General features: G+C 36.7%; 1 protein-coding gene across 1 annotated transcript in view; it reads left to right on the top strand.

Moving 5' to 3' along the window:
- The first annotated feature begins 14,603 nt into the window (after positions 1 to 14,603).
- The window catches only part of BMPR1B (bone morphogenetic protein receptor type 1B), a 73,589-nt gene continuing 60,209 nt past the window's right edge, over positions 14,604 to 27,983 (top strand). The window contains exon 1 of the mRNA XM_070949128.1: positions 14,604 to 14,676. Within this exon, the coding sequence (XP_070805229.1) occupies positions 14,604 to 14,676 (73 nt within the window). The remainder of the gene's footprint in view (positions 14,677 to 27,983) is intronic.

The raw sequence follows: 27,983 nt of genomic DNA, 5'->3' as shown, positions 1-27,983 counted from the left end.
GCAGTTGATAAGTTAATAACCTGGTTGTTAACTGAATCTGGGTTCCCGTTGACTTTGCTTGTCAGAAGGTCATAAAAGGGGAATCACATGATCTTGGGACACTGCAACAGTCATAAATATGAGTCAGTTGCCAAGCGTCTGAATTTTGATCATGTGACCATGGGGGTGCCGCAAAGGTCATAACTGTGAAAAATGGTCATAAGTCACATTTTTTGGTGCCGTTGAAACTTTGAACTTACAAACTTTTGTAAGTTGAGGACTACCTGTTTTGAGGCTCTTTGTGACACATTTTCTCTAGGTATTTTAGCAGTCCCGAGTGGCAAATCTATCTAATTTTGCAAGTAAGAATATCAACATTACCTTGTTGATTATCATTAACCTAATCATTAATCAAATCTCAGACCATAAACTTCTAAATCTTAGATTCTCTTATTTCTTAACAACATCCATTTCTTTCATTCAAACCTAACAGCAGACAGAAAAATACAATTTAAAATCAGGCAGTTCCAGGTTTTTTCTTGTCTTTGCAACTGGGAGAATGTTATATTTAACCCTTGTGTTTTTTCCTCCTGCTGTAAAAATCTGGCTATGTTCCCACTATTTAAGTGGTACATCAATTGTCAAAGCAGTTATTGTAAATAACTCATTCATTTATATTGCACAAATTCGTCTCAACAATGACAACTAATTTTTCCCCATCTTAGTAAATTTGTGCCATTTGTGTTTTGGTGGAGTTCATTATTATTATTTTTTTTTGCAAAACATATTAAAAAATGTTTATATATTTTTGTATAAGAAGTTGATAATCATAATTTTCCATTTAGTCCTAAGTGTTCTTTGTTCAGAATTTTTAATTCCATGATTAAAGCAACAGAAAACTGTAAATAGAATGTTTATTACAGATTTAGATCAGATTTGATACAGCTGCAAATCTGCCCTTCTACATGTATTTCAGTTCTTATTTTTCAACTTTTCTAAAGACTTTACATTTCAGTAACTGTAATAAAGATTTCTTTGATTCAACACCACTTTTTAGATATTTTGTATATTTGAGTCATGTAAGATTTCATAATTTTATATAATTGTGCATCTTAAAATTATCCTAATTTAAAAAGAAAAAATCCTGTAGGACTGTCCTTTTTTTTTTCTTTCCTAGTGTTTTCTCGTAAATGTAGGGTTTATTTTTTTCAGATTAATCACATGTTGATCCTGCAGGATTTTCTGCATATCAACAAAAATGCATTTTCCTTCCATAAAACAACTCGGTAGGAAGTGAATTGGGTTACTTTCATTTTAGGACAAATCAAATGTTTGTGAAATTCACAGAAGTAGCATGAATACTGAGGTTGTAAAATACCTTGGTACACTTATTTTTTGGCTGCTTCCTTTTTTAAAAAACTTGAGTTGAATTTGAGTTATACTCCTTTGGTATAAAAATGCCAAGCCATATGCAAGAACCTCAAGACCTATTGCTTAGCGCATTGTAAGCCGCGCTGAGTCTCTGGAGAAGGACGGCATATAAATCAAATTTAAAAAAAAAATACCTAAACAATCTCAATATGGATTTATGATCTCTCAAGTTTTTTATTGTTTCTATCCTGTTTTTCCCAAAATAAGACATCCACTGATAATAAGCCCAATCGGGCTTTTGAGCACATGGCAATAAGGCCAAGCGCTTATTTCAGGGTTCAAAAAAAATATAAGATGGGGTCTTATTTTCGGGAAAACACGGTAGCATTTAGTAACACAATATCTGTTTCATAACATAGTTTAGCTTAGTTTATTACATTGTAACTTCCATCCATTGTGGTTTGTAGGCCTACTGTACTGTGTGATTACCAGTGATGATCCTTTAAAAATTTCTTTGAATAGTTAAAAGTGCTTTTAAATACATTTGAACATACTTTTTGGGGGTAAGCAATATTTTGATATGATTTATGGTTTATGGTGCTTTAAAAATATTCTGATCCAGACTGTTTTATTGACATTTATAATCTCTCTAAAAGTTAGCTGATGATTTAGATTTTCATAATGCATAGCCGTATGTTGTTTAGAAAACGTACATGGCCATTGACCACACAAGATGCAAATAAGTAAAAAACAAACAAACATATAATTGAAATGCAGTTATGTATCTTAGAAGCCTCTCCTGCCCTCCGTTGGGTCTCAACTTCTAGGGAAAAACCAGGTTTTCACAGCTTTCTGTAAAGTCAGCAAGATATTAAAAATAAATATATATGAAGATGTTAGCTCCGAATAAGTGAAAATTGTAAGCACTTTAATATTTCCATCAACCTGTTTAATTTTAAGAGTACAATATGATCAAAATTAAGTCTACTGAGTGGCACTCACTGAAAAGAGAATGGCAACTTTGGAAAATTCAGCTATCGTACTTGTAAAATTAAGGTTGCCCTTGTCTCAACCTTAAATTAGGAGTGGAGAAAATAAATAGGTATCTCCCTAAATGAATAAGCTCAAATTTGTAACTCAAAATCTATTGAATTTGAATTTTATGTTCCATGTTAATGGAATCCTAGAAGAACACTTCACTTAAAACAAATACTGGACAAGATATTTTAGATTAAGTAAGAAAACAACATTGCAGCTTTGTTAGTTTTTTTAAAAGAAATATCAATTAAGAATCCAACACCATCTGAAGGACAACCAGCTTGTTATAAGATAAACTTCTAGGGCACAGTGAACTATGATCCTTGAAAGCAAGCAGTGACTAATGATCCTTGGATAAAGGATTTATGCGTCATACCTTGGAGGAGATGGGGGTGTATCTTCTCAAGATTACATTTGATTACATTTGCCATTTTAAATAGAATTCCTTTGGAATAACCATTTTGAAAATACTGACATTCATTGCCTAATAATGTAATCAATTGTAAATACATTGTAAATACTGCAAAATAAGGACATGATATCAATATTCCAGTATTTGAGGGGCTGCCACAAAGAAGAGGAGGTCAACGTATTTTCCAAAGCACCAGAAGGCAAGACAAGAAACGGTGGATATAAACTAATCAAGGAGAGAAGCAACCTGGAATTAAGGAGAAACTTCCTAAAAGTGAAGACAATTAACCAGTGGGGCTGCTTGCCTTCAGAAATTGTAGGTGCTTCATCACTGGAGCTTTTTAGGAAAAGACTGGACAGTCACGTATCTGAAATGGTATAGGATCTCCTGCTTGAACAGGGGGTAAGACTAGAAGACCTCCAAGATCCCTTCCAGCTCTAATTCTGATTTGATCTAATTGATTGATCCTAATCATGAATAGGATGATAGCTTTGTTCATGCATGCAAATGGTAGATTGAATAAGATGTTTAAACATTTTTTTCAACATTTCTTCCTTTTGTAATTTGTACATTGTATTTTTTTAAAGGCAAGTGCAATAAAAGTGGAACTAAGGTACTATAGGAAATGTTTGCCACAAAAGCTGCATCCAAAAAGAAGATAGAAAAAAGGTGAACCAGGAAAGAAAGCAGCAGGGGAAGCACATGGTTGCTGGTTTGTTGGGTGGGCTGGGGAGCATTTGGGGTGTGGGTGGGAAGAGAAGGCAGTTGGGCAAATATATGCTGGCGGGGGGGGGGGGGGGGGGCTGGGGCCACTGGGTTTTCCTGGAGCATCACAAGCAGCCCCAGAGTCGCCCTTTCTGGGGTTGTTTGCTGCCCTTGAGACAGAGTGCAGGGAGGCTAAAAGGAGATAAATGGGAGGGCAGGAGATAGATAGGTAGGAAGTAATTGAAATGCCCATGCAGTTGTACGTTTTGGCTGCCAAGCACCCAAAAATTGATCATGTGATCTTAGGGTATACATGTGATCATATGTACGACGGCCATAGGAAGGATCAAGAGTTTTATTTTTCAGTGCTGTCCCTGAACAAATGGTCATAAATCGAGGAGTACTAATACTAAATCTTTTCCCCTTGCTAATATTTTTTTCACTTTGTCCCTATCATATCTTTTTTTAATCTACTCAGTTTAAATGATTTTTAAACGCAAAATTTAGGCCACGTGCTCCCGAGCTGAAGATTTAGCATAATACATAAAATTATCTGCTACAATGTCCTACCTGTCAATGACTACTTCAGCTTCAAACACAACAATACACGAGCAAACAATAGATGCAAGCTCATGGTAAATCGCTCCAAACTCAATTGCAGAAAATACGACTTCAGCAACAGAGTGGTCAATGCCTGGAATGCTCTACCTGACTCTGTGATTTCTTCCCCAAAGCCCCAAAACTTTAACCTTAGACTGTCTACTGTTGACTTCACCCCATTCCTAAGAGGTCCGTAAAGGGGGCGTGCATAAGTGCACCAACGTGCCTACCGTCCCTGTCCTACTGTCCCCATTTATTTGTGTCCATTTACTGTATTCATAATCATGTTTATACTTATATCTGTTATCTTATACATGCATAAATAAATAAATAATAAAATAAAATAAAGATTCCCATCTGAACTAGAAAGTGTTAGAAACGATTTAAAGGAGATTATTTTAAGTCTGTTTCTCACAAAAGCACTTTAGACATTTTCTAAACTCCTGTGATCCAAGAGGCTGCACTCTTTGAAGAAGAATGGGAAAACAGAAGCCAAGAGAAGAGGAAAGAGTTTTATTTTGAATTGGAAACAATAACAGTTTTTTTTTTAAAAATAGAATTACTGTTTGTATAAGGCAAAGTTCATGGGATTGTGCCTAGAGAAGACAATGAGTTTGAAAAACATCCAATTCACTCAGGTTGGAGTAAATATGAGAGTATATATGTGTGTATGATTGTATTTGGGGTGTATGTGTGAAAAAGTACAGATACCCAACCTCCACTTTTCTTTGGTTATGAAAACAAAAATGAAATGAAATAAAATTGGACCCTCCCAATTGAAATCCATAACCTTCTTACAGCTTCAGCCGACTTGTTTAACCTGCCAAGGAAGCAAGGTATTTATAGGTATCATGTCAGAACCACCTGTATATATTATTTCGGATAAAGGGTAGAGTCATATGTAATGTTAGGATAATTTTAATAGAGTCAATCTTCTTCAGTACCATTGCTATCATTTTGCAAAGTGTTAAAATCCCTTAAACATGAAACTTAACAACCATAAGAGATGTGTGGGGTGTATGTGTGAAAATGTCCAGATATCTACCAACCCACACTTTTCTTTGGCTATGCCTATTTGCTGTGTATGCAAATGTTTACAAAGAATTAGTCCTTGGACTGAAAAATATTCATCTTCCTAATTAATGTATCCTAAGATCCTTAAACTTCCCGGCTTCTCTCAGTGGCTTCTGTCATCCTCCACCCCCCCCCCCCCTCAATCCCTGTCTCAGAATATTAATGCAGCGGATAATTGGGTTCAGTTTTGGATTCTCTAGATGGCTTATTGCGGGTGCTAATCCTCACAGAGGCATCTGGGAAAGTGAAAGGTTAGCCGTGGCCTTTGATCTGGATTATGGAATTTGAAAAAAGAAAAAAAAAAAGACTTCTGCAGTCATGCAAATCATCCTTGTTCGATTCCTAGAATGGGTACTGCTGAATTGGCTTTTTTCTCCCCCCAGTTATTGTGTGGGATTGCCATTTTTTTAAAAAAAAAAACTCTCAGTGTTGGCAGTTGTTGCCCCCACAACATCTGGAGAATATCAGATTGCAGAAGCCTGCCTTACTGTTTTAAAAATCTACTATTGTTGCTCAGTGGAATGGATAGGACTCTCGGTTGTCTGAAATCTAAAAGCATTCTAGTGGTGGAATGCTTAGTGGTGTTAATTCCCTTTTTCTCCCCCTGTTTTCTAATCAAAAGATGTAATTATCTTGGTGTGTTTTTTTTCCTTTAAGAGAAACCGACTGATGCTTATTACTGAAAGTCCATGAGAACGGTACTAAAGCGTCTTTTGCCATTCTATTCTTTGACTTTTTCTTAGCTAACTGTCTTTAAGACATTTGTTGCCAGCAGCAATGGTGAGAATTTGTTGAAAAACACACTTTTAGTAGACAATTGTACCTAAGTCTACGATGACACGGCTTTAAACTTTATTAAGTCTGTCTTGGACTCTTCTTTCCTCTCCGAAGTTAAATGGAAGAAGGCTTTGGCAGTCGCCCTGCTGTGAGCTTGATTGATGCAGAAAACATCTGAGGGACTTTTGTTTCCCTGCTTGTTCTTCATGAGTGCATAATGTGTGAATACTCAAATAAGGTCAGCCCTTATCCCATGTAATCTAGGCCTGAAAGCAGATCAAGAGTGACAGTCATACCCCATAAGTGAGAACACAAATCATCCTTTGCAGACTTTGTGAGGTGTTTTTTTTTTAAAAAAAAAAAACCTCCCTTTCTCCTTCCATCTTGGAGACGGGTGGGAGGGGAATGACCCAACTTCTTCTTGAAAAGAAAGAGAATACATGCTTGGAATGTAATACTGCTCCTTCAAGGCAGATCTGGGGGGACCGGAGGGCAGATTTTTTTGTTTGTTTGTTTGTAACGAAGCATTAGTCTTTTCACTGGAAGATTCAAGGAACTGTTTCAGTTTTGGGTTCTTTCTGGCTAGCAACATGGAATACTGCAAATTGGGAATGGAGTGAGGAGAAATTCTTTCCCCATTTGAAGTTGGGGAAAGAAAGGCTTACTGAATTTTCTTTCAGAATAATTGAAAAAAAAAAAAAACCCAACAACAACCTTGGGTGGGTTTTTATTGTTGTTTTGGTTAACCAATCAATAGATTGCTAATCTTTTGAATATGGACATTATGTGATCCTATAAAATGAATCTTGGTGGGAAAAAAAATATTTCCATTGGACCTGGCCTGATTTTAAAGCAACACCAGACATGGATAAGGATAGGAAAACTATCCTGATACCCCCGCACCAAGTTGATATATAAAATAGAGTCAGTCAGCTCTTTTTATGTCCTCTTTTAGGACATGGTAGTTTGGTCGTTGATTGAGACAAAGTGATTTAAATTTGAATTGGGTAAATATTTCTATTTGGAGAAGGCAAAGTTTGAATGCAATTTGTAGCTGGTTTATTACTATTATCTCGTTTATTCATTAAACATGAAATTCAGTCAACTGAACATTTAAAAATGTGTCACAAATATGATTGACTGGTACTAATGGTTGATCGGATTGCTGCCAGCGTCCTAGGTATCAACCAAGTACCTTAATAATAATAGTATTATTATATCATCATTATCATCATCATCATCATCATCATCATCATCATCATCATCGCACAGTCAGCCAGATGTTCAGACTGGATTTGGCATTTTTGTGTACTATTGAGTCTTTACCAAGGACTTGGGGTAGGCAGATCTGGATGTTTGATAGTGTTACAGATGCCGCAGGATGGAAGCTATTCCAGGTAAAGCTGCCTTCTGCAATTGATTGACGGCGAATCTGTCAATGCCAGTGGTGTTCAAGTGGTGCTCCAATTGCTTTGAGATTGCATCCAAGGTGTCTATTACTATCCTTGCTTGCTTTTGCCACAGTCGTTCTAGTTCTATTTTAGGTCTTTGTATTTTGTTATCTTCTCCAGTTCTTTCTCTTCTATTCTGCTGTCTCCAGGCACCGCCACATGCACTATCCAGACTTTTTTGTTTTTTTTATCGACAGTTGTTAAGTCTCGGATGTTATGTGGCCAGTGCCTGTTTTTTTTAAATTTTTATTTTTATTATTATTATAAACTTTTATTCATTAAACATGAAACTTGTTATCCTCCTCCTCTTCCTCCTTCTCATCCATTGTACAGTCAGTATCTGATATTAGTAGATATAGGCAGGTAGTGGATTTGGTGTTTTTGTTATTATCAAATTTATATGCCGTCCATCTCATGGCTTAAGGTTCATATTACATTACGCCATGGTTTGTTGTACTTTAAAGAAAATGTCACAATTGTTTGGATTGGCACCACATCTTAGGTCAAACCAAAGAAACCATATTAAGACTATAATAAATAAAATGTCAGGGAAATACATATATATATATGTAGGTCTTTGGTTATTCGGGTTTTCTCCCGCGTAAAATTGGAGGTTTCTTGGCAACGTTTCGACAAAGTCTCATTCGTCATCTTCAGGCTGGTGTTCTCGGCTTCGTGCTTCTAGGAGCAATGTGTGTGATCGCAGCTGTTTGCTCCTAGAAGCACGAAGCCGAGAACACCAGCCTGAAGATGACGAATGAGACTTCGTCGAAACGTTGCCAAGAAACCTCCAATTTTACGCGGGAGAAAACCCGAATAACCAAAGACCTACATACAAACACCCGCGAAAACCTCAGAAAACATATGTGTGTGTGTGTGTGTGTGTGTGTGTGTGTGTGTTTCCTTTTTGTAGGCTTTATGTGTATTTCTCTTTAGCCAGGTTCTTCCTATGTAAACCAAGATTTTTCTGCAGGCCTAGTTCAGTGAAATCACAATCCACTAGTTTCTAGGCTTTTTTTCTGGCAGCCAGCAAACACTCTGCTGCCCATTGGGAGACTAAGGAGACTAAGATAGATCTATTTCGGACTTATAAGTCCTCATCAATTAGCCACACCCTCATCCCATGTATCCTCTCTGTAAAGGTACAGTATTTGTTTTCTTTCATTTTCGTAGGCTTTATGTGTACTTTTGCTGGCTGCCAGAAAAAAAGCCTAGAAACTAGTGGATTGTGATTTCACTGAACTAGGGCTGCATAAAAATCTTGGTTTACGTAGGAAGAATCTGGCTAAAGAGAAATACACATAAAGCCTCATAAAGCGTCATATCGTCACTGTTACCAGCTCGGCAGAACCGGGCGGAACCCATCACTGGTGCTAAGGTCTAATCATTTTCTTTCCTATTTTATTTTTCCTTCAGGAACAAAAAACAGCATATTTACCCTTCCCTTATATTTCTAATAAAAATAAGCCTGTGGGGGAGGCTGGGCTTACAGTGATTGGCCTGGTGTTAGGCCAATCCAATGAGATTCTATAACTCAAAGTGGATTAGAAAATGGATACCACCATTTTAATTTAAACATCTTAACCCTGCACCACTGTCTCTCTCTGTAACCAACAAAACTGGGTTTTTTGTGTGTGAAACAAACTAACATTTAAAAAAAAAACCCAGAACCAATCATTAACCTGTACAGAATTTTTATAATTTACTGGTTTCCATATCAGCGAGAGAACAGTAATATTCAGCTCTTGGTTTATGCCATTTTTAATGCTGTCAGACCTTTCCAATAGGCTAATTAGAAATAGGGAGGTAGAATTACACCACTGACAGGATTAAAAAGCACGGACACAATGTTGATTTTTCATTTATATATACTTTTAAAGACTTTTATTGATGAAATCCTCCCTACAGAATTGAATATTTATCCTAGCAATATGTAATTGAATGATGTAATATAGATTATATCAAAATGAAAAAAAAATCTAAAAACTAAGAAGTCTTCTTATTCTGGCATAATTAGAGTAGCTTCACATACTATTTATTTTGAATTGTGCTGCTGTTATTATAGAGGGCCTAAAGTGTTTATTTAGATGAAGCCTGAGTCTCAGGACTATGAAAACAAAAATAAAATGAAATAAAATTGGATCCTCCCAATAGAATTCCTTAAGCTTCTTACAGTTCAGCCGACTTATTTACCCTGCCAAGGAAGCAAGGTATTTTACTGGTATTGTGTCAGAACCATCTGTATATACAGTATTATTTCGGATAAAGGATGGAGTCATATGTAACATTAGGATAATTTTTATTAGAGCCATCTTCTTCAGTAGCATTGCTATCATTTTGCAAATTGTTAAATATCCCTTAAATATGAAACTTATAACCATAAGAGATGTTGCCTGCTTAAATCAGATTTCCTTTCAATGTTGTGCCTTAAACTTTAGGTCACTGAAGTTTAGCAGAGTAAGTTACTAAGTAAGTTGAAATGTAGGAACAAATGCATCATATGCTTTTATCCATATGGATGTCTTGCCCCTTTCCTTTTTTTTTCTTTCAAAAAAAGTATGTCAGTGGTTGATAAAAACCACCTTTTTGCAAACTTTCTACAATGACGAGTATTTATGAAAAAAAAATTCAAAGTGGTTTTGAAACAAAGCAGACACACATTTAAGATACATTAAGAACGGTAATAGAATCACTTTTGTGACACGAAAAATGTTGTATGGTAGGACACAGATTTGTGGAAGGAGATTGAGAAAATAGTTTTCTAGTATCTCCAGATAAAATCACACCTCTTCAAAAACAAAAAGGATCAACATGAGGAACTCTACGTATGCAATGTATCACTTTTTCTAGTTTGTTCCAAATTTTTAATTTAAAATTTTCATGACCTTTATAGAATCAAGTATATGCAGCCTTTCCAGAAAGCTGTTATTGTGTGAGTTTTCCTTAGCATGTTTAGATTACATGAGCCCTGATCATATGAACTGAGCCTTGAATGAATGAACAAATATAATTAATGTTTGCAGAATTCTGTTCCTGGTTTTCTTTAAAATCATATAGTATTCAGTAGTTTGTGATTGGCCTATGAATAGAATAGAACAGAACAGAAAAGAATAGAATAGCATCGAGGATAGTATTTGCGCAAAGATGAAAAGTAGAGAAAATCCATTTAGAAGATGAAGTAATTAAGAAAATATTAGATTGTGCAGAAATAAATAGACTGACTTTGATAATTAAAGAAAGAGAGGATTCAGAATATTGCAAGGTATGGAGACAATTTTACAATTGGTTAGAAAAGATATAGATAAATGTATTAATAGTAAACAAGAAAATGTTATAATAAATGAAGTATGGGGAGAATGTTGTAATAAAGAAATGGGAAAAATAAACGATGAAGATCCGAGGAGTAAGAAGAAGAAGATGAAGACACAATAGAAGCATCTAGATGATACACTGAATGATTGATTATGTATTGTATGTTTGTTTGTTTATAAAATAAAAAAAATTATTAAAAAAATAATAATAGAATGAATAGAATAGAATAGAATAGAATAGAATAGAATAGAATAGAATAGAATAGAATAGAATAGAATAGAATAGAATAGAATAGAATAGAATAGAATAACAGAGTTGGAAGGGACCTTGGAGGTCTTCTAGTCCAACCCCCTGCTCAGACAGGAAACCCTATCCCATTTCAGACAAATGGTTGTCCAATCTCTTCTTTAAAACTTCCAGTGTTGGAGAATTCACAATTTCTGGAGGCAAGTTGTTCCACTGGTTAATTGTTCTAACTGCAGGAAAATTCTCCTTAGTTCTAGCTTGCTTCTCTCCTTGATTAATTTCCATCCATTGCTTGTTGTCCTACCCTCAGGTACTTTGGAGAATAGCTTGACTCCTTATTCTTAGTGGCAACCCTTGATATCAGAACACTGCTATCATGTCACCCCTAGTGACATACTCAAGGTTTGAACCAGAGGAATCTAGTTTCTTTTTCACAGATTTGATTCCTATACCATAATGCAGGATATAGCATTATATTTTTTTAAGCAAATTGATATGATTTATTTTTTGTATCCTATATTCTCAATATGTGCAACAGCATATAATCTAAGTGTTAAGATAGTATTATATAACTAAATGAACAGATATGACATATGTGATTCACTGGGTTCTTTCTGCAATATAGAATTTTCCTGAAAACACTGAAGACATATTGGCAGGTCTAGTTTAGGATAAAATGTAAACATAAAGATAAATGTTTCCTCTGGCTAGTTGTGTCCAACTCTAGGGCTGGTGCTCATCTCCATTCCTTAGCTGATGGAGCCAGTTTTGGAAATGTCCAAAGACATTTCCGTGGCCACCATGGCCAGCATGACTATAAGCCAAAAGTGCACAGAACCCTGTTACTTTCCCACCAAAGTGGTACCTATTTATCTACTTACATTTGCATGCTTTCAAACTACTAGGCGGCCAGGAGCTGGGACAAGTAATGGGAGCTCATCCTGTTGTTTAGCGCTCTGGTCTCAAATCCGGGCTGTTAGCTTTCCAACTGATAAGCTTAGCGTCTTTTACTGCTGAGCCACCGTGCCCCCTAGTTTATGAAATGTAGTATGATCAAAACAACTTCAGTGCTTTTAAATTTAAGAGGCCGTAAAAAAGCTTTTAAACCAGTTTAAATGCTGGACAAAACTTCCTCAAAGCAACCATCTGCCTTTCACAACAAGCTTGAAGAAGATCCATTGTTTTTCCCAAAATTGAACAGAAAGATATACAGGCAGTCTTCAGTTCAAACCATTCCTTTAGTGACCATTTGAAATTACAATAGTATGGGAGAAAGTGACTTATGGGTGATTCTCACTCATTGCAGCACCCATGGTCATGTGATCAAAACCTGCTTGGCAACCAGCATGTATTTATGACGGTTTGAGAATCCCAGGGTCACATGATTGCCATTTGCCATCCTCCCAGTCAACAAGCAAAATCAGTGGGGGAAGTTGAACCCATTTAACAACTGCAGTGATTCACATAACAACCATGCTAAAATTGAGCACAACTCCCTTAATTGCCTTGCTTAGTAATTGTGATTCTAGTCCCAGTTACGTCATAAGTCAAGGACTACCTGTACTTTTCCAAAATTATATTAAAAAAGCGTATAGATGTCAAATCTGCAGAATGGGGGTGAGGTGAGGGTTTGAGAGAGAGAGAATGTTAAAACATGAATTCTTTTATGGGATTGAACTGAAGTTTGGAACAAATATGGACCACCTTAACTAGAGACTATGTGCTAAATTCCAAGTTATTTTTTTGATGTTTCAATTTTTTTTTTACAAGCAGTAAAATAGTAAGGCTTTTTTTCTTATAATCCTTGACTGAAGCAGGACATACCTTTCTGGCAATGCTCTCCAGAGAAATAGAGGAGAAAAGTTTGTGTTTTAATATAGTCCAGCAGAAGAACACTAAACTAATTATCCCAAAGGTGCTTTTTTCAAGAAGTAACTGGACTTTTTGTTTTTCTTTGAAGACTTTTTGCTTCTCACTCAAGAAGCTTCTTCAAAGCTGAAGAAGAACCATGACCTGGATGACTGACAATTTCCATAGACACTAAACTAATTACGATCACTAAACTAATGGACCTAGATGAAAGATATAATTTAATTTATTTATTAGTTTTATAACTCTTTTCTACAAGAACTCAAAGATGACTTGTTATCTTGTTATCCCCGTGGCAGCCACCCCTGTACACGGACATGTCTGCAGGTGGGGTCATGGGAGTTTGAGGGAGGACAAGTGACAAAAACAGCAACGGTGCAATGCCACCTTTACAAAAGGGTGTGAGCTTGTATTGGGATGGACCTTGAATTTCTGTCATTGAGAGAAAAGCATTTGATCCTGTAGATCAGGGGTGTCAAAATCGATTTAATTGAGGGCCGCATCAGGGTTGTGTTTGACCTCGGGTCTGGGTGGACGTGGCCAGGGTGGGCATAGCCAGCTTGACATCATTTGTGTTGGGGGCGTCTGTGGTGGCCTGAACGCTCTGCCAGCGAAAATGGGCTCCCGAGCTCTGTTTCCGCTGCGACGGCCTCCTGCAACCGTCTGCCACGAAAATGGACCGCATGGAAGGCTACATGCGGCCCTCCCGAGCTCCATTTTCACTGGCAGAGGCACCACGGACAAGTCCTGTGCTGTTTCCAGGGTGGCGCCGTGGGCCACATCTAAGCACCCCACGGAGCGGATCAGGCCCTTGGCCTTGAGTTTGAAATCCCTGCTGTAGATATTTATGCATATAAGCTTTGTTAGGCTGAACAAGAGAGGGGGACTGGCCTCTGAGTATCCATGGATGATAAGGGTAGATTTGAATCTTGATCTTTCCATCCTATCCCAATACTTTCACTATGGATCCCTTTACCAAAGGATAAACTCCCACTGATAGAATGGAATTTGCTTCTAAGAAAACACGTACAGGGTTTTGTGATGAGACTGGGTTACTTACATAGGAGAGAGCAGCCTGTTGACCTCAGTGGGCTTCTAGCTGGCCTAGAAACTTATAAAGAATAGTGTAAGAAAGATTTGATTTATTTATTATCGTTCCTTTATGTGTGTGTGGGGGGGGGATGCTGTCAGAAAAGGGCAATTGCCAGTGTAATACATTCTGTGAAACAATATTTTTTTTAAAAAAATTACAGTTACATTTGTGGAGGTGAATAAAATAGACTTATTTTTGTTTCTGGATCATCCCTGGCAGACTTATACATCTTGTTAGAAACTACGTGTTAGATTTTTGAACCACCATGGCTTTGTTTTGCGAACATGAGTGTGAAATTGACAAGGGAGCTGAGATTCTTTCTCATTCTATCTGAGTTTCTCTCCTCCCTCTCTCTCCTGATTTGCTGCAACTTCTAAGTTTACATGAATTCCCTGTGTGGGCAGCCATCAGTCCATGCTCCTGTCTCAGGAATCCAGTCCTGCTTGGAGTCCTGCTGCCCTTTTGTTGTCCTTCCTCCAAGGGTGATCAGTTGAGGACTATGTGGTGACAGAACCAGTTTGTAACAGGCTTGTCTTTCAACTTCTCTTCTTTAGGCTCTGCTGCCACAACTCATCTGAATTGCTGAGAGGCAGGATCACGAGAGCCTCTCTGGGAACGAAGCAAGCGAAAAAGAAGAGAACTGCTAGAGCTGCTGCCGCTATTGCTTCTTGCTGCAATGAACTGGCTAGATGAACCAAATTGGCAACTTCACATTTCCTTCCTTGTGCTGCTCTCCATTCACACGAAGGGTAAGAAGATTAAATGCTGTGCAATGTATCTCTGATAGGGGGCTGAACTAAAAAGTGCAACTTAGGCAGAATCTCTGAGCTTCTTGGGTTATTTAAAAAAAAAAAAGATTTGTGTTCAAGGTTCCACAAGGTTTATAGTGTTGTGCATGGAAAAGCTTAATTTAGAAATAGATGGATGTTTCTAACTTGCCAGGCCTCTCCTTTGTTTTTCTGCCTTTTAAAAATACTGCTGTGTGGTTCTTTGAATAATATTTCAAATGGAATGATGCGGTGCTCCAGAGAGCCCTTTCAAAATCAGTAGCAAGTGCTGCTTAATGATGCCATTTTAAAAGAGCTATTGGAAAGAATTAAAAAGACAGTATTAAGAGATTTGGGCTCTTAGCATTTTTAAGGTACAGTAGCTAATTAATGCAAATGACACTTGAGGAACAGCAAACTTTTTTCCCCCTCAGAAGCACTAAGAAATGACTGAAAAGGAAGAAAGGAAATTTAATGACCTCTTCTGGGATCAAATGTTTGATGTGCTTCAAAAATCTAGAAACAGATATATAACCAAAGAAAGAAAACAGACTGATTTAAATAAATTATATTAGCAATTAGTACATTTCCATGAAGTCAGTTGTATACACAGCTGTGGAACTACTCTGGTCAAAAATAGAACATTTCTACTAATTTGAACAATACTGTTCAGCTAAACTTAACTGGTAGTTGAGAAATTAATTTTCAAAGCTTTATGTAACTTAAAGTGGTATACGTTTTTTTGACCTAGTGAAATCAATTAATTTGAAAATATCCAGCTCTCACAGTTGTCTGGTAACAAACCAGTGTCTTAAATATACCACTTTGGTTTATGAAGGCTTACCTTACATGCTCTTTGAGGATACATTGCCTGTATTTACACACTCTACCTGAAATATGGTGACATAGCCTTATATTTTACTTGTAGCATTATCTGGCTGGTATCCAACACAAGGAGAAAAGAATTTTGTATACTCACTTAGATAAAACAATCCAAGGAATTGCTTACGGAAGATAAATCCAGTTTTCATAATTAGTTCTTTTGGTCCATTCTTGGTCCTCTACCCCAGTATCCTCCCATGTGTAGGTCCCATTCCGGTGAAGAAGATCAGCATTTACACACTTACTGTAATGTATTACTTGAGTAATGTGAGCTTTGGGACAGTAACTGCTGTGTATTCTGGTTTCAACAAGATGGTATTTGCAGTATAATACATTTTAATGTTTGGTGGTCCCCATGGCACTTGCCATACCCTCTCATTGCATGCTTTTCACTTGGGTCCCCCTTGAAATATCCTTGTTTTCCCATGTTATTGAGGAAGTTCAAGGGTGACTTTTGAAGAATTAAAGACTTAAACAGATTTTGGATAGTTTATATTCCATTCCCAGATGGCATGCAGCTCTTCCCACCTTAAAATGCAGATTCTTAATGGTTTGGCTGATACTCAAGGGAAATAGATCTGTACTGAGATACGAACATCTGTAAGGGTGTGGAGAGATTTATGCAGGAAACCTGCAGTGAACTGCTGAAAGACTAATACTGACAATGTTTCCATCGAAAGGAACTGAATATTGTTTTTTGATTAGAATATTAAAAATGGGAAACACGAACAAAACTTAAACAAATATGAATACAGAATCTGGACTAAAAATGGTTTCTTTCTTTTCCTTTTCCTGAGTCTGTATATAAAGCATATATATAGATCTTACTTTCATCTCTACTTCAATTATTAATATTATCCAGGTATTTTACAGGGAAATAAGGCTATGGAATTCATATCTATTATTCAGATTCTCCAGAGAGCAAGGTATTTTCTACATTTCTTATATGGAAATAACTATTTCTTTCCATGTTTAGTCAAATGATATTTATTGGCATGTAGAAATATGCCATTTGGTACTTAGGTAAAGGTAAAGATTTCCCCACACATGTGTGCTAGTTGTTTCCGGCTCTAGGGGGCGCTGCTCATCTCCGTTTGTAAACCGAAGAACCAGTGCTGTCCGAAGGCGACTCCATGGTCATGTGGCCGGCATGACTAAACACTGAAGGTGCATGGAGCCCTGTTACTTTCCCACCAAAGTGGTCCCTATTTTTCTACTTGCATTTTTTACGTGCTTTTGAACTGTTAGGTTGGCAGAAGCTGGGGCAAGTAATGAGAGCTCACTCCGTTATGCAGCGCTAGCGATTCAAACTGCTGACCTTCTGATCGACAAGCTCATTGTCTTAGCCACTGAGCCACTGCGTTCCTAACTTGGTACTTACAAAGCCCAAATTATTATTTTCAGAAAAATCTTTCTTACTCAGAAAAATATACTTATTTGTATATCTCATCCTAGAATCGGAGAACATTTTGCATCTCAAAATGAATGATCTTGTTTATCTCAAACAAGATTAAAAATCACTTGGTGTACACGTTGCCCAAGGCCAAACTGAACAAGAAGCTAAATGTATATGGATTTTCCTTGAAATCAGATAGAGTGGAAATGGGATGGACTATCTGTTGATGTTTGTCCTTCACAGATTTTTCGCAACTGAAATGGATATATCTGAGCTTCTGTTGCTTTCACTAGAGAAAATATGTATAGTTGTAACTTTTCCGTAACAAATCAAGTAATAATTTGATTGAGTTTTAATTATATTGGGAAAATAAAAGAGGAGGGAAGAGCTTAATAGATTCTAATCCAGTTATGATCCAGGCGTCTTCCTGAATCTAAAATGTTTGGGAGATCTATTCATATATCTCCAGCATTTTAGTAGTTTAGCAAAAGACCACCATTGTAGAATGAAGCATTCTGTTTCTTTTATTTATAAATGAAGAATAAAAAAAATCATCCATGTATATTGCAGGTAGCTAAAATAAGAGATATTTGAATAAAACAAAGATATGGTAGCTCAGTTTCAGTTTATGTCATCATGAGAATTTGCCTTGCACAAAAGTTGCTTTGTTTCTTTATCCCCTTACTATTTTCAGTATAACATGGAAAAAAAAACTTCAATCATTTAGAATGCTAATCAATAACAGTTCTAAATTCAGAGAGGAGCTTCACAAATACAGAAGAATGAGGTTATGCCTGGAATAGCAGATGTAGACATAGTTTGTAGTTAGAATTTATTTATTTATTTGTATACCATTTTTATTATTTTTACAAATAACAAAAAGTGGCGAACATATCCAACATACCGTACCTTCCTTTTTTTTTTTTTAATTTGATTTATATGCCGCCCTTCTCCGGAGACTCAGGGAGGCTTATAATGTGCTCAGCAATAGCCTTCATCCTTTTGTATATTTATACAAAGTCAGCTTATTGCCCCCACAACTGGGTCCTCAATTTACCTACCTTAGAAAGGATGGAAGGCTGAGTCAACCTTGAGCCTTGGCGAGATTCGAACCTGCAGTAATTGCAGGCAGCTGGTCTTAATAACCAGCTTAATAACAGGGTACTACCAAGGCTCTTTTCATCACAACAACAGCCTTGTAAGGTGGGGTTGGGCTGCAAGGGAATGATTGGGCCAAAGTCACCCAGCTGGTTTTCATGGCTAAGGCAGGACTAGAACTCATGATCTTCTGCTTTCTAGCCAGGTACCTTAACTACTAGACAGAACTGTCTCTCGGTTAGGCACACAGATACATTTTACACGCTCATTAATTCGCAGAAATAATTTATGATGAGGAACTTACAAGTAAATACAAGTTAGTGTCCTGAGGCATGAAAAAAACCCTAAATTTCAGATTATGAGGTCAGAATTGATTTTAAATACTTGGAAAAGACTGAGAATATAATGATCAGCTTGTGGATAAGCTATTTAGTTCAGTTGGGGTTTTGAAGACATAGTCATATAACTTAACCAGTTTCTTTCCCTTCTCTTTGAACTTAAGTTGAAGAAGTGTTAAGAGACAGGTTACTGCTTCAGTACTTTCTAAGCTATGTGCAAACTTACTTCTGAAGTGAATTTCAGAGGGGGTGATTAGTAGCACTCTCTTTTGGATTTGTTATGTTGTTCACAGCTGCTGTACTTTATCTCACTTTTTCCTGTTTACCCAGATGTTTTTCTACAAAGCAAAGACAGTTTGGTTTGATGCTAGTAAAGGGGTGACAGGATTTACATGGCACATCTATTTTAGCCATCTTTAAAATCACTCCAAAATAGGTCACATAACTAAAAGTACAAATGGTAATTATTTTTAAATATATATTCATAAGGAAAATCTGTATAACCCGGTAAAGTTAAATTAGTACATATTGTAAGGTAGGGAAAAAAAACTTAAATTGATGAAGATTGTTGGTATTTGGGGATGGTAATGATCAAAATGGAATTGGCAAGTGACTGAGGTGTTTTTTCTATTCCTTATGGGAACTTAAAAATATCTAAAATATTGGGTTCTTCTCCCACTCAGTTTTAGAAGGCATCTATTATCATGCCATATAAACCTGATTTAGCCCTTTAGCCAGAGGAAAGCTGCTCATCTCTGTTTAGGAGCAACTATAAATTATTCTGAATATCTCCATGACAAGAGTTAGGCTTTTACAATGGTTCTGATACAGTCGCTGCTGATTCTCATCTGTTGCATACAATTACACAAACTAATCCAGCTACTTAAATAACTATTTAAGCAAAATATGAATCTTAATTTTGTCCAGGTAAACTCAGTGGACATAGAGGAAAATAAAAATTGCCTTGATTTGGATTATGAAAATCCTATTCTGGGCTGTGTTTTGGGGTGGGGGATCAGTTAAAACAATCCAGTGTCTTAGAGTTGCTCCTTCCTTAAATTTACTATTCGTAAGTAATTCTATTCAGAAATGTAAAAAAAATAATTCCGCAAACTTTCCACATACTTTTTGTTTAATAACTTGAAAGATAGTTCTCTATATTGTGATTGTCCAAATTCATTGGAACTGCTAGTGGAAAATTTTGGGAGGTGTAACTCAAATATTACTAAGGCTACTAAATTTGGGAAGGTGAGCTGAAACTCTGGGCTAAATAGATATAAGGATGGATATCACGAGAAAAAAATCAGGTTGGAACAATATTCAGAGTTCCATGAATTGTGCTTTAGGGATTCAGAATATAGTATTTGGTATCTTAAATTAAAATTTCCCCTTTTACATCCAAATCAGGAATCTCTTGTTAATAGTAGTTAACAAATTGGGATAGTAAAAATATGTCACTTGGGTTTACTAATTAATCTGATTTATTATCCTGGTATAAACCCAAAGTTCCTTTATTTATCCACAAGGAATCCTTCCTTAATACAAATTGAACTAAAAACCCTTGGCAAAATTCACTTAGCAAAAAACGTGAGAGGCTAAAAATGAATGTTTTGTTTTACGATTTATTGTGGCTCAGATGCTCATGATGCTGTAAGTTTCAAACAATGGCCAAAATCATAATAATAATTTGTTGTTTTAAGGCACATTCTTTAATAATACTTCATTTCGGCATAAAATGATCCTAGATATCAAATTGCAAATGTAGTGGAAATCTCATTAGTTGGGACAGACAAAATATCCCGAAAATATTTTTGAATATTTAGAACTGGTAAATTATCTTGTAAAGATAATGGGTTTGTTCTATTGATTTAAAAACTAATTCCCCAAAGTATAATATGAAATTTATTCCACAGCACTACTGGTTTTATTCTCAACTACACATTCAGTAAATACAGCAGTTTTAATGCTCACCATAGGTGGTGTGATGGTTCAGCGGTTAAGAAGCTGGGCTTGTTGGCTGGAAAGCCTGCAGCTCAGGTTCAAGACCCAAGTGCCACGTGATGGGGTGAGCTCCTGCCAACCTAACAGTTTGAAAGCACGCAATTTCGAATAGATAAATAGGTACCCTGTTTTCCCCAAAATAAGACATCCCCTGATAATAAACCCAATCAGGCTTTTGAGCGCATGGCAATAAGGCCAAGCGCTTATTTCAGAGTTCAAAAAAATATAAGACAGGGTCTTATTTTCAGGGAAACATGGTGCCACTTCAGTGGGAAGGTAACAACACTCCGTGACATCATGCTGGCCACAAGACTGCAGAAATGTCTTTGGACAGCATTGGGTCAATGGCCTTAAAACAGAGATGAACATCACTCCCTATAGTTGACAGTGACTAGCAGAGTAAAATTCTCAGGGACTCCTTCACCTCCTCCTTATGATAGATCTTGCCAAATGTATCTATCATCCCTTGAAAAAATTTCCCAAAACTTGGTATTGTTTTACATTGCCTTTCCCTTTTTTGCTGTGAAAAGGGATGTAGTATTCCAAGACAAATTCCTAATTAGGGTGTGCTTTTTCACATTTTGCCATAGGTCAGAGCTATTAATACTTTATAATAATTATGTTTATTACTTACAGCATACTGCCCATAACTGGGTAGTGTACAAAAATGAAGGTAACAGGTCCCTAAATGCAAATCTACAATCTAATATTCCAGGCTCCCTCATTGTAACTGTCTGACAACATTTGACAAAGTTTATTACTATATTTTTATAATCATTTCTAAAGGATTGTATTAAGTGGATACTTTAAACTGATTTATTTAGAGTTAAATGAAAGTTGATCTCTCATTATATTATCTAAAAAGCTTATCTTCCTTTCTCGGTTGTGGTGTTCCGCAGCACTCCAATAAATATATTGTTTTGTGTAAGATTGATGTCATGTTGGTGCATTACTTGAAAAGAATGTAAATTATCCTAAAACCTCAAACATTTAACCTTCTTGAGGTGGAGAAAGCTAACACTTTAGCCGGTCATTCCAGTCTTTGGCAGATACTGCATGTCCTGTAGAGATAATATTTAGAAGGTTAAAGCTGTGACGTGTTTTGCATATCTTAACTCATGGAGACAATAATCCGAGGCGTTCTAGGGTCAGCAGAACAGAAGAAAATCAGTAGCATTCGAAGGGCAAGTTCCAAGGTAGAATAACTACAATGAGATATCTCTCCACTCTTTATTTTTCCCTGAACTTTTTTTCTCCAAGGTGTCCTTTTAAGTGATATGTAGCTTCCTGAGAGAGCACATCATTGGGTAGGAAAGAAATCAAGATCTTGTCTACTATCCTTTTTTCTTTTGTTCACCTGTATAACTCAGCCTGCTTTCATCCTCAAATCATTTTTCTACTTTGGTTAAAATGGCTATTACTTTCATGTACTTGAAGGTGTTTCTCGTGGCCAGTCTCTCTTCTGTGATGTAGCTCAGTTCTGAAAAAGTATGGTATGAGATATAGATACCGTTTCCCCCCTAAAAATAGGACCTACTTCGAAAGTAAGTCCTAGCTTGATTTTTATATGTGTGCCCAATATAAGCCCTAATTAAGACCCCACCCTCTCCAGGGTGCATGGGTAAAAATTAAGCTAAGGTGGGGATAGGGGGAGTGCAAGTGCCCTACTACTTATCTTTGCACAGTTGCAGCCAGGCCTTGCACATCCTGACACCTGCCTTGCCGGCCCATTTCTTCTGCAGCTGGCAAGGCTTTCCTAAAGGCTTCTGCAGCCAATAACAGAGCTCCAGATCGATCTGGAGCTCTGTTATCGACTACAGACGCCTTCAGGAAAGCTTGCTGGCCACAGAAGTTTCTGAAGGCCTCTGACAGTGAAAAGGAGGTTGGGGGTGCAAGTGAGGTGAATCAGTGGATGATATTCCCCCACCCCCAAAATAGGACCTGCCTTTTTTGGTGACAAAAAAATATAAGACAGGGTCTTATTTTCAGGGAAACATGGGTAGTTCTGGATTTATGACCTACTTTGGCCTGGAATTTCGATTGCTAAGTGATGTGATCATTAAGCAAGTCACCATTGACTCAATTTTACAACTGTTTTTAATGCAGTTGTTAAGAAAATCACATGGTCATTAAGCAAACTTTTCCCATTGCTTCTTGGATGTTAGTGGGACAGTTGTAATTTGCAATCGTGTGACTTCAGGATTCTGCAATTATTGTAAATGTGAGCCACTTGCCAAGCACCTAAATCACTATTGTGTGACCACAGGAATGGTGCAGTGGTCATAAATTTGAGAATGGGTTGTAAATTGCATTTTTTAGGACCATTGTAAATTTAAACCATTTGTAAATGAATGGTTGTAAATCAAGGACTACCTGTAATATCATTTTACTGCCTTTTGCGAATATATTTGAGAATGTTAGAACAATAGAATGTTCCAGTCTTTGATCCTAATCTTATCAAAATGATTACTTCTTTTAAATTAAAAACAAACAAACAATGCATATTGCAGAGAACAAGAACATTGTTAATCCAATCAAATACTGTTTTTTAAAAAAATCCTCATCCTTTGCACTTCTGAAGTTTGGGGAATCCAGAGCAAAGCTGAAAGATAACAATGTAATTTTGAGGCATCTATTTTGTAGGCCAGACATGTCAAACATGTGGCCCACGAGCCAGATACGGGCCGTGATAGGCCCAGAATTGTCCCTTGAGGCCATCCTAGAGACGGTGAGGGACTGGCCTATGCAGCCCCAGCCCAACCTGGCCACGCCCACCAAGTTGGCCATGACAACCAGGCCATGCCCACTCCGGCCCCCCAAGGGCAAACAAAAGCCAGATAAAGCTTGCACAGGTTGTAAATGATTCCTTTAAAAAAAAAAAAAGAACATAGAGTATAAGGACTGTAACAGCCACTATGTAGGACAGACAGGAAGAAGACTAGCAGTGTGCTAGGAGTCAGGAGACCCTGTGAAAACTCCTTAATAGGACAACGCATTGACAGACTCAACCATAGTTTCAATTGGAAACACTGAACATTCTGGACCAAGCGAAATCCAAAAATGATATGGTTTTCCTGGAAGCTTGGCCATCAATAGACACATAGAGATAAACCACATTTACAGATGGTTCAAAACAGATAATAAAAAAAGTTAAGAAAGGTACAAAAAGACCATTATCTAACACCCAGATAAGCAGGGGTTAAACTAGACAAATAATCAAGCAGAAAGCAATAATCAAGGAATTACCAAGGAGAAAATCACACCAACAACACTGGCAGGGCAACTTACTATACCAAATTCCTCACTCACTGACACTGATGATGTTACCTAGTCTGGTAATAAAACATCTGCAAACAATCACCCAAGAGCACCAAGAACTCCATAGACCCCAGACTGAGATACATACCGTATATTTTTTTCTATGGAATAGAAGTCAGTGCTGAATACAAAGAAATTACATTCCCTATACAAATTATAAATAAAAAGAACAAATTGAAAAGTTGATTGACCATGAAGTATTCCCTCGTTCCCAGTAAAGATTTAGAATAGAATAGAATAACAGAGTTGGAAGGAACTTTGGAGGTCTTCTAGTCCAACCCCCTGCTTAGGCTTGAAACCCTATACCATTTCAGTCAAATGGTTATCCAATTTCTTCTTTAAAACTTCCTATCAGAACGAATGCTTTGATTTGTTATCTGGGTAATTTGCTCCCCAAATTCCTGACATGTAACCCACATGTAAAGGTATGTGCTCATTCCAACTAATACATAGGAGATATGCGAGACAATATTCAAAATAGTTATGTAAGTGTTATACACCCTATATCTTCAATAGAGTCAACTTAATTGAGCTTAGGTTGTTTGAAAGCTGAAGGCTATATCATAATGAGTCAGTTATGAAATATTAAATTCCTCTTTCTACAAAGACTTCAGCTTGGGCAAACCTGGAGCTACTCAGCTTTGATTCTTGAAATTGTCTAAGCATTTATCCCTACATAAATTGTGTACTTTATGATCTTTCTCAGGCAACACTGAAGCTACAGCCCAACTTTCACCACCTAGGATGAAAAAAGGAACACCTACAGGAGTATAACATTTTCAGTCATTCATGATTATTATTACATTGATAATTTCTATCCACTTTCAGAAGTAGCTGTGGAAGTTATCTGGGGAAAAATAGATTGACCTGAATGTGAACAAACTAACCTTTAAAATTATTTCAACCATAATTTTAGTAGTAGCAGGATGTTACATTCTGTTTTGCAACATAGTGAATAACTTCAAATGCAATAATGTAAGTGGAAAATACATGTATAAAAAGTTATTTTCTTTTTGTTACTTTGTTTAATCCGTTTGTTTGACTTTTTCCATTTTATAGTTATGTTAAAATAGATAGTTTATATGCATATCTTCCCTCCTAATTTGTAAAACTCCAGGAAGCATTTTCTTTCTCTTTGTTACTAAAGTCTCTTTCTGCCTATCGGATATTATTTAAGCTGAATTCTAATATTGCAATATTAATTCTATCCCATTTAATAACGTAAGTATAATTAGTTCCATTTTTCTATGAGAAATATATACTTGTGCACATTGACATATTGTTTTAAAAATTAAATCTCTTCCCCTGGAGCTTGCAAATCTCCTTTCCAATTCTGTGCTTTAACTTCTAGCGGCTGTATATATCTTGGCTGCAGCTTTTGAATGAATATGCACTTTGGCTTTGTGGTTGAGCTTTTAAATCCCATGTTCGATAAGTGAAGGGCTTTAAAGAGCTAATTAAAGATGTGGTACAGTTGCTATATAACATTTTGTCTTTACAAGGCTATTAGTGAAAATGACAAGATTTACCTTTCACTCCTAGTATCTTGGATAGAAGGGTGAGCATACTGAAAAATAGTCACTGCGGTTTTGAGTGTTTTGCTAAGTGGTGCAACAGAAAAGGAAAAATCAAAAAAACAAAAAATGAAGGGCAAAATATTCATTGCAGTTGCCTTAATAATTGGTCAACAAACAATATGCTTCCTGAATACTTTTGGGTAAAATATTATAGATTTTTGGCTACTATTTCTTATTTCTCAAGATTCCTATAGGACTGTGATGGCAAACCTCTGGCACGCGTGCCAGGGGTGGCACACAGAGCCCTCTCTGTAAGCATATGCACCATTGCCTCAGCTAAGCCAGCTAGTTGTTGGAATTCCGAGGGGCGAATGTGTGCCAGCCAGCTGGTCGTCAGGTTTCTGAGGCGTGCATGTGCACTGGCCAGCTGGTTGTCGGTTTCCGGTGCTCTAGCATGTGTGTGCGTGTGCATGCGTGCACGTCTTCCGGTTTGGGCACTCTGTGCCTAAAAGGTTCGCCTTCACTGCTATAGGATACAGTCATTCTGAAATTACTTTGGGTTCAGTTTGAAGGGATCTATCATAATCACCAAAACTTTTTCAGGAAGGAAAACTCTTGGGAAAAATCATTCTTTTTCATTGTTGTACATGAGATATTTTCTTTCACTTTTGGTCAACAGCTGAGTCCTATATGGGACTGTTTCAGTTTTTAATACGTGCATCAAGTCTGCACAGTCTTTTTTTTTTTAATTTGGTTTTTGGATGAACACCTTGGGTCCACATTAAAGAAAGAAGATTTCATTTCATTCAGGTAAATAACATTGCAGTTAAAAAATGTTATCACTAATTTGATATAATTAACCCTATGCAATCAATTTTCTACATCAGTAATTAAGAGATAGTCCTTGAAATTTCTACAGGACTTCTGATGACCAAATTAAAAGCTTTTTGATGATATAATATCTGGGCCTTCCAATTACACACCTGTTATCCCACATGCTCCAAAACTTTGTTTTAGAGATTAAATCAAAAGCATTGCATGGCTGTATATAAGCCTTTGGACAAAAATGGTAGGTAGCTTAAAAATCTGACATTTTGTGCATTACTATGACTCCATATTTTTTTAGAATTTTAACACTTTACAGTTTAATGACTGCTTTTGAAGAATCAAAAGGCAATTTGTAGAGAGATTCGGTGTGAACTTTGGGACCTCTTTAGGTATAATGGAGACCAGACACATGACATTTTAGGATTCAGTTTTTCAGTTTTACCTGGTGCTTTTGATAAGAATTTTTTCCAGTGTTGGAGCATGCACAATTTCTGGAGGCAAGTTGTTCCACTGATTAATTGTTCTAATTGTCAGGAAATTTCTCCTTAGTTCTAAGTTGCTTCTCTCCTTGATTAGTTTCCACCCATTGCTGCTGATAGGTCTGTAGTTTCCTGGATCTATTTTTTTTCCTTTTTTGAAGATGGGAAATACATCAGCTCTTTTCCAGTCCTCTGTCAGTTCCCTGGTGCGCCAGGATCTTTGAAAGAATAGTTCAGTGGTTCTGAGATCTCATCTGCCAGTTCCTTCAGAACCCTGGGATGTAATCCATCCAGTCCTGGTGACTTGAACTCATCTAGGGTAGACAGGTGTTCACTTACCATTTTCCTCTTCTTGTAGATAAGTGTTGAGAAGGACATACCTGGAAAGTACAATTGCTTATAAGACTGGCTGTGTTGTGAATATTATTTTTTACAAGTCTACTTATAAAAGTTATCTATATGTTTACTAATCAGACCTCACCTAGCTTATCACTGTAATTATTTCAGTACAACTTCTTGGATTTAATACTATAAAGATTTGCACTTATTCCAATTCATCCTTTAATAAGACTTCAGGATTACTTTTTCCTATTTCTGTTTTCATTCCTATGAAGAGGATTAGTAGAGCAGAAAGTTCTTAGGTGTACGCATATTCCATAACTGTGTTAGAATTGCTTGCTCTGATATATGCAGCAGAAGTGGAAAAGTCTTTTATTTCACCAGCATAAGAAAATCAAAGTTAAGGAAATCGGGATTAAAACTATCCTGCGTATCTGCATAAGCAGAGTTTGTAAAATCTTAACCATCCCTTCTCTTTTCTTCTTCTTCTCATTTCAGTGTCCCATAATTTATTATATCTTTATAGTAATTTAAAATTCCCCATAACATGGACTTTTACAGTAATAACTTGGGGTAGAGGAGAGAATGCAAGATCAAAATGTGTAAATAGAGTTGAAGGTTCTTGAAAACCATTTCCAAAACCAGCAACAGCATCTTGGTGCCAAGTTGAGATGAGTTGTTTGTTTCAAAGATCATCTATGTCCTTCCCAAAGAATAATGCTGAATTCCGTGTCCTTTTTGAAAATATGCAGAATTATTGTTAAACTATGTTTGTTAGGATTATTGTTGCTGAAATTCTTTTTGACACAGACCATAGTAATATTCAAAGCATTTTAGAAATGCTTAAAATGCAAGCATTTGTTTCTTTTCTCAGTTCACATTAGGGAAAAACAAATGAATATCTGGAAGTGGTAAAGTCTGCTGTTACAATAAGAGAGATGAATATAGAATAGAATATACCAGCGATCGTGAACCTTTTCAAGGTGCCAAAAAGGGAGCATGCACACGCACACGCTTTGTGCTTTGCACACACTCATCTGGGCCTCAACCTGAAAGAGGAGCTGCCCAGGGTGCATGTGTGTGCCAGAAAATG

The sequence above is a fragment of the Pituophis catenifer genome, unplaced genomic scaffold (assembly GCF_029215685.1).
Source record: "Pituophis catenifer annectens isolate HBS135680 unplaced genomic scaffold, rPitCat1.0.hap2 SCAF_8, whole genome shotgun sequence".
Lineage (NCBI taxonomy): Eukaryota > Metazoa > Chordata > Lepidosauria > Squamata > Colubridae > Pituophis > Pituophis catenifer.
Note: the sequence above shows the minus strand (reverse complement) of the source record. Positions and strands in the feature narration are given on the sequence as shown.